The following is an 8,030-nucleotide window of genomic DNA, read 5'->3' on the forward strand; positions in this document are numbered from 1 at the left end:
TACCCTCCCTGGAGTTGGGTTGGGGTACTAAAGGAGTAGACTGGGATCTGACTGCCACTTAACACCCAAGGAAAGGGCTCCAGAGGCCGAGCTCCCCCTCTTGTCATAGCCTCTGGACCTGCACGGCGATTGGCTCTCGGTGCCAGTGGGGCAGGAGCTCCGCCTGTGATTGGGCCCCTGGTTGGGGCGGCAGAACTGAAGGCTGCCTAGTGGACACGTGCCCAGCCGCAGAGGGACAGCTGGGGAAGGTCCTCCTTAACGCTCTGTGTGACCGACCAGACCCACCTCCTAATTGAGAACTAAAATGCTGGGCCTGAGCTGGCTTGGCTAAGGTTCCTCCAGTGCAAGATACTTGGCATTTCCTTCCAGTGCCAAGCCTGGGCTTTTAACAACAAATGAAGGGTTCAAATTCCAATTCTGCCCCTAATTCTGTGCTACCCTGAGCAACTTATTCCCCGGTGACCCTCCGATCCTGTTTGCAACTCTGCTTACTCCGGAGGGATTCAGGACATGATACTATGTAGATAGTGCCTTGGCTCAGAGCAGCACACCTGGCAGACTGCCATTTGGTGTTACCCAATTTAAGACCAGGATGTTCAAAGTGGAAAGAGGATCAGACCAATGAGTCCTACACCCCGTGAAGAATGAAGCTGTCATCTCCCAGCTCAGGAGTTGTCAGTGCTGGAAAATTTGTACTGAATGAACACTTAGAGCCTATTAGCAAGGAGTTTTATAAATACTATGTATCATCACACAGCGGCAACCCTGTGAAGCAGGTGCCAAAAACCACCTGTAGGTTGGAGAAAAAGTCACAGTTTGGGTAATGTGTCTGATGTCCCACAGTTAGGGGGTGGCAAAGCCAGCATTCGAACCCAGGCAACCTGGCTCCAGCCACAGGCTCTAGCTACTGCATTGCACTGTCTGGTGGTAGTGAGGGAAATGGGGAAATAAGGCCCGTTCTTGCCCCCGTTTCCGCTTGCCGATTGAAGACATCTCCCACAGTTGTCATGAGAACGCAATGCCAAGATCTGGTTCCCGCGTACAGCGCCAGGCCACCGGTGCTTGATCAGTGGGAGGTGGAGATGCTCAGACCTGCCTGCTGGGCCTGAGGGCTGGCAATCCTGAAGCTGCGCCTCTCCGCCACTAGGGGGCAGTCGAGGGCATGGAAACCGGCCCTGCCACCAAGGAATAACGAGGGAAGTTAATTTTTTTTTTTTTAAAGATTTTATTGGGGAAGGGGAACAGGACTTTATTGGGGAACAGTGTGTACTAACAGGACTTTTTTCCAAGTCAAGTTGTTGTCCTTTCAGTCTTAGTTGTGGAGGGCGCAGCTCAGCTCCAGGTCCAGATGCTGTTGTTAGTTGCAGGGGGCACAGCCCACCATCCCTTGCGGGACTCGAGGAATTGAACTGGCAACCTTGTGGTTGAGAGCCCACTGGCCCATGTGGGAATCGAACCAGAAGCCTTCGGAGTTAGGAGCACGGAGCTCTAACCGCCTGAGCCACCGGGCCGGCCCAAAGGTGAATTTCTAGGGTGATAGCATTTACACCCAGGTTTCTTCCTAGGACAGGATCATAAGGAGGAACTGAAGCACAGAGGGGCTAATGACCTGCTACACATCGAGGATTCCAACAGAACACCTGGGTCCTTGGAGGGAAGGGGGGAGGGCCCCAGGGCCAGAGAAGGGGAACTGTACCAAGCATTGTATAATATTCTCACAGCCTCACAAGGTGGTGGGATTGTGTCAAGATTACAGGAGGAGAAACTGAGGCTCAGACGACCAGTCAGTTGGCAGTGCTGAGATTCAAATCCAGGAATCGTGACTCTTGGGGCCCATGCTTTTCTGTATGGGTAACAGTTGCTTTTTAAAAAATAATGAAGGGGCGGCAGGATTGCTCAGAGTGTGAGCTCTGAACAGCAGGGTTCCCGGTCTGATTCCCACATGGGCCAGTGAGTTGTGCCCTCCACAACTAGATTGAAGACAACCAGCTGCAGCTGAGCTTCTGGAGAGGCAGCCAGATGGCTCAGTTGGTTAGAGCGCGAGCTCTCAACAAGGTTGCATGTTCGATTCCCTGCGCCCCCTGCAACTAAAGATTGAAAATGGCGACTGGACTTGGAGCTGAGCTGTGCTTTCCACAACTAGATTGAAGGACAACTCCCTGGAGAAACACACTGTCCCCCAATATTCCCCAATAAAATTTATTTAAATAATACGAATAAAATAACGAAATACTTCAAGCACGCAAAACAGTATACTAATAATAGTGTAACAAAGACTCATGAGCCCACCACCCAGTTTAAGAAGTAAAAAACGGCCGGCCCAGTGGTTCAGGTGGTTGGAGCTCCAGGCTCCTAACTCCGAAGGCTGCCGGTTCGATTCCCACATGGGCCAGTGGTCTCTTAACCACAAGGTTGCTGGTTCGATTCCTCGACTCCCGCAAGGGATGGTGGGCTGCGCACCCTGCAGCTAGCAACGGCAGCTGTACCTGGAGCTGAGCTGTGCCCTCCACAGCTGAGATTGAAAGGACAACAACTTGACTTGGAGAAAAGTCCTGGAAGTACACACTGTTCCCCAATAAAGTCCTGTTCCCCTCCCCCCCCAAAAAAAGTAAAAAACATAAAATGGAGACAGATAAAGCCCTCTGTGTACCTTTCCCAGTCACAGCCTCCTGGCTTCCCCCAGAGGGAACCTCTCTCAAGAATCGGGTGTCACTCCCCTGCACAGTTCTATACCTTCACTACAGACACACGTGTCCCTAACAGCAAATGTGTTGTTTTGCCTTTTGAAAACAAGTCAACTGTATCATGCTACAATATCTTTTTTCTCATTTTTGTGTTTTTTCCTCAGATGCAGCCTTGTGGACACATGAAGCTCCACCTTTTCTCCTGCCGTGTACTATTCCGTTTGCTGACTACCACAATATGTACATGCATCCATTCTCCTATAAATAGGCTTTCGTTTCCCAGTTTTTGCTACCAAAAATCTCCCTGCAATGAATTTTTTCCTGTGTGTCTTCGTGTGTGTGTGTCTGTGTGTGTGTGTCTGTGATGGTCCCCGAACTGCTCACAAACATGTCAACAACCTTATACTGTTCCCCATCCCCAGCCCTCAGACCTCGTTTTCCTCCCACTTGACCTAAAATAATGCTAAAAGGAACCTGGGCACACATAGTGACTTTGAATCCCTACTGCACCACCAGACGGTATAAAATTGGGCAAATGACAGTGACAGTGTCCCCTCTCTGGCCCTCAGTTTCCTCCTCTGTAAAATGGGGATGGGGGCTACCTTGCCCACTTGCAGGGGAAGCTGAAATGGAAGACTATCAAGAAGGAGCCCATCATGGCTGTAACTTCTTGGGTGCCAGGAACATCATCTCATGTCACAACACCAGCGATATATTCTTATCCTCATCTCTTGGATTAAAAATGCTAAGACTTAGAAAGGGAAGCCACCACTTAGTCATACAGCCAGTCGCCTGCTTCATTTATTTCTCATGAGCATCAATGCTGTGTTTCCCCAAAAATAAGACCTAGCCAGACAATCAGCTCTAATGCGTCTTTTGGATCAAAAATTAATATAAGACCCGGTATTATTTTACTATAATATAAGACCTGGTCTTATGTAATATAATGTAATATAATATAATAAATATAATATAATAAATATAATAAATACCAGGTCTTTTATTAATTTTTGCTCCAAAACATGCATTAGAGCTGATTGTCTGGCTAGGTCTTATTTTCAGGGAAGCACGGTAGTAACCAACATTTACTGAGCACCTACTACGCGCCAGGGGCTGTGTTCAGGGCTGTGCATCACAACCCCTTTAAATCCTCGTTTCCAGCCCCACAAAGTGAGGACAAGTTTTGCTCAAGGCCAGTAAGAGACAAAGACCAAGCTCAGAGTCACTACCCTGTCTGCCTACACGCAGCAGGCACCCTGGATTCTGGCTCTTTCAGATGTCTGCTCTAGGGCTTGCCAGTGATGAGATAGGCCTTGAACTGGCCTCTTCCCCTCACCCAAGCAACCTCCCCTCAGGGGAATTGTGGTCGCCACAGGTGCAGGGAGCAGTTCCTCTCCACTTACATCCTGAAGCACACTGGCAGGCGCTGCCCCTGGCCTGACGCTGAAGGGCCCAGCAGTGGGGCCAGTGGAGCCAATCTCCGGCAGGGCTGGGCAGGAAGTGGGGTGGAGTTTGGGGCCCACTGAGGTGGGATCTGGTACCCCAGGACTGCTGCAGCCCAGACGAACCAACCCACGGGGAGAAGATGCCGAGGGGTCCCGGAATCCTCCCAGCTTCACTTGCCACCACCTTCCTCCTCTTGATCTCAGCTGCTGGCCTGGGTGCTGGCCTGGGTATGTGGCTAACAGGCTGTTGCTAGGTGGAGGGGGCGCTGACTGGGGAGGATGGAGAGAGGGCACAGGCAGAGGGAAGGGAGGCCAGGAGGGGAGTGGAGAGGAGCTAGCCGGAGGAGAGTTGGGAAATGCCCCTGTAGAAACTGCGTCTGTCTGGTTGACTGTACCAGGCAGATCTACGGGAAGCTGGAAGGGGCTTGGTGACATTCAAGGGGCATCCACTGCCTCGTGGACAGAGACAGGGGCTAGAGGTGCCTTCCTCACCTCCTCCTCCCCACAGATCAAAATAAGGAACTAAGGTTGCCCTTGACTAAACTCCAGAGGTGGGGGCAGGAGGAAACTTGGGGGAGTGCTCAGCTTCAGAGGGAAAAAAAAGCTCTTTCTCTGCCCTGAATCCCAGTCACCCCCCTACAGAGGGACACCCTTCTCAGTGCGGGGCAGGGTGGGGTGGGGACACGCAGCCTCATGGCAACCCCCTTGCTATCCTCTCCCAATGATACCAGCTGCTGGCAGGGCTGTGACTCCATCTTTGACCAAGTTGTTCAGAAAGGCAGCTGATCACCCAGGGTTACACTGGGAGCCCAGATGGGAGCCTGTGACCCTGAGGTCGCTGCCTCCTTTCCCACCCCTTCCTCCTTCTCCTTCCTCACCTCCCCTTTCCCTCTCCAGAAGAGGCAGAACAGCCTTGTGGATTGGCCTGGGACACCGAAAACTGGGGCTTCCCTGAGCAGTCAGGCTGGGCCCTCCTGGCTCCCTCTCATCACCCATCCTGCTAAGGCCCTTCCCTAAACCCTCAGCCCAGTTCAAGGACTGAACTCACTGGACCCCCAGGTTGACACAAGTTACAGAGAATGAGGGGCAGGCTCCGAGACACAGACAGGGCAGACCTGAAGGCTAGCAGGAAGCAGCCCAGGGTCCTGAGGTTGGAACCCCCAGCCACTCCTGCTACCCTGAGCCTCTGCTGTCCCACCTGAAAAATGGGACAATGAGAGAAACTATTTCTAAGAGTTTTGTGAAGATTACACAAGATAAAGTGCCAGGTGCAGGGCCGGACTGGGGCTGAGAGAGTAGACCAGGAAGGCCTTCAGGAGGTGGTGTCCAAACTGATTCTGCAAGAAGCTGCCTGGGCAGGGGCACTCTGGCACCAGGGAACCTAGTGTCCAAATGCCAGTGAGCTCAGTGGAACCAAAGCACGAAGTTGGTGTGGGGAGGGTGGCAAGAGGTGGCTAGAGAGGGGAGTGGGGGTCCCCAGGTATGTCACCACCCCAGGTATCTTACTCTCCTCCCCTAGGATGCCCTCCTCCCCCAAGGTGTGTCTTGTGTCTACTCCAAAGGCGTCTCTCTGTCCTCCCCTAGGAACCCCCTAATTCCCCCTTCCAATATCCTGTGTCCTCTGTCCCCCCCTCCTCCTCAGGAGAGTCCTCATACTACCTCCACACATACACCCAGGGTTGCTGCAGTTGCAGGGGCCCGGGCTGGGACCTATGTCCCCATCCAGAGTCCCTGACCCACCTACCTCTCCACAGGCCGGAAGACTCAGACCCTGTGGGTGGAGTGGAGCCCACCATCAATGACGGTGAGCATAGGAGCCAATGTTAGCTTCTCGTGCCGGTACAATAGCAGCGACTCTGGTAAACAGCCAAATGTCACATGGTGGCGCAACTCTGAAAACAACAAGTGGTCCATTCGGTTGCTTGGCCAAGGCCAGGGCCCCGAGGGTGAACTGAAAATCTCACTGGTGAACAAGAGCCATGTGGGCATGTACAGGTGCCAAGTGAGAGCTGGCGAAGAGGTCCGGCACTCCTGTGGCACCTACCTCCGAGTGCTCGGTGAGTGGCAGTCCTGACTCCAGGGGCCCACCACTTTGCAGCTGGGGACTCCAGGCTTCCTGTCTGTGAAGTGAGGACAGAGCCAATGTCTGCCTGGTGGGGATCCTCACTCCCTGCTCACGCACACTGACCCATTCCTCATCTGGAGTGGGGGCTGCAGTGGGGTCTTGCTGGGGGCGGGGCCGGGGTGCCAGGGCTCTGAGCAGCACCCCCTCCTCACAGAGTCAATCCCCAAGCCCTTCCTGGAATTGGGGGAGGGCACCAAGAACAACATCATCACAGCCGAGGGGATCATCCTGCTGTTCTGTGCGGTGGTGCCTGGGACGCTGCTGCTATTCAGGGTGAGCCCCCTGGGACTGGGACCCTAGCATCTGAGGGTACCCTACTAAAACTTGGGAGAACTACGCACCCACCTCACAGGGGACTTGGGGGGTAAACAAATTACAATATCAGGGTTTTAAATGGTACTGTGGGCAGCTCCTTGCTCAGTCTCCCCTCAGGGCTGTCCTCCCTGCCCTTCTCTAGGGATGTTCTCACACTGTCCCCCGAAGTTGTCTCACTCTCACCCCCAAGGATGCTATACTTCCCCCCTATCCCTCCAGAGGTAGCCAAGGTCAGGGAAGATGGAGCCCAGGGGTCTTCCCAGAGTCTCTGATGTACACAAGCCTCTCTTTAGGCCACAGGACAACTACAGCCATTTACTATTTTTGTTGTTATTCATGGAGAACAATGAGGCAGGGGAGAGAAACCAAAAGGACACTGATTTGGACCCAGAGAGACCTGTCACTTACCCAATATGTGGCTTTGACCGGGTCCCTTACCAGCTCTGGTAAAGCACCTCCTGGCATCCAGGGGGGCCTACAAACATATTCTCCCCCCACACCCCCTCACTGAGGCTCCAAATCCCCCACAGAAACGTTGGCAGAATGTGAAGTTCGGGGTGGACGCCCGGGATGACTACGAAGATGAGAATCTTTATGAGGTGAGTGGAGGCAGGGACAGGTTAGGGGCAGGTGCCTTGAGGGTCTCATGATGGGTCCTCATGGGGTTGGCTGGGGGCAGGGACCGCAGCATCAGGGCACTGAGGCCCACCAACACGTTTGCACCCCAGGGCCTGAACCTCGACGATTGCTCTATGTATGAGGACATCTCCCGGGGCCTCCAGGGCACATACCAGGACGTGGGCAGCCTCCACATCGGAGATGTGCAGCTGGAGAAGCCATGACGGTGACCAGCAGGGCTGCCTCTGCCTGCTGTGCTCCCAGCTTTGGCGTCTCTCCCCCTCCTTTGAACCAGTTCTTTCCACAATCTTTCTCAGGAGTGTCCTGCATCAACTTCCCTATTAGAAGTGTCCTCTGCTTTTGCTCCCTCTAGATGGTCCCCATTCCTCTGCACAAACCTTCAATCCTCCCTCTGCTGCCTTTCTCAGGCTCCCACCCACCCAGCCAGCAGGTAATGAGCCCTTAATCGCTGCCTCTAGGGGAGCTGATTATAGCAGCCTTGTTAGTGTCACCTCCCCCCTCCCGGCTCTGTCATGGCCACTTAGAGATAATAAATCCTTCCCAACAGCAGACCTTGGCAGGAGTCATGGATCTCATGGGGACCGCCCACCCTCCTCCCCTGGGACCCAGGAGTCCAGGCCGCCAGCCCATCCTCCCTCAGACCCAGGATTCAGGGCCCCTTGGCGCTGCCCACTCCCCACACCTTTGCTGCCCCTAGAGAAACAGGAAGTGTCTTGGGGAGGGCTGCACCCAAGGCCATATCTTCCCTGAGCAGGAGGGGACAAGGGGGGAATTGAGGTGACCATAATTATTTATGCCTATTTAAGTCCCAGAATCACAGGG

General features: G+C 53.7%; 1 protein-coding gene across 1 annotated transcript; it reads left to right on the top strand.

Moving 5' to 3' along the window:
• The first annotated feature begins 4,092 nt into the window (after window positions 1-4,092).
• CD79A (CD79a molecule) lies at window positions 4,093-7,758 on the top strand. Its single transcript, XM_081031875.1, has 5 exons — window positions 4,093-4,357; window positions 5,884-6,186; window positions 6,409-6,527; window positions 7,100-7,168; window positions 7,298-7,758. The coding sequence occupies exons 1-5, from the start codon at window positions 4,270-4,272 to the stop codon at window positions 7,409-7,411; spliced, it is 693 nt and encodes a 230-aa protein (XP_080888001.1). The 5' UTR covers window positions 4,093-4,269; the 3' UTR covers window positions 7,412-7,758.
• The last annotated feature ends 272 nt before the right edge of the window (window positions 7,759-8,030 follow it).

The sequence above is a fragment of the Rhinolophus hipposideros genome (genome assembly GCF_964194185.1).
Source record: "Rhinolophus hipposideros genome assembly, chromosome: 21".
Classification (NCBI taxonomy): domain Eukaryota; kingdom Metazoa; phylum Chordata; class Mammalia; order Chiroptera; family Rhinolophidae; genus Rhinolophus; species Rhinolophus hipposideros.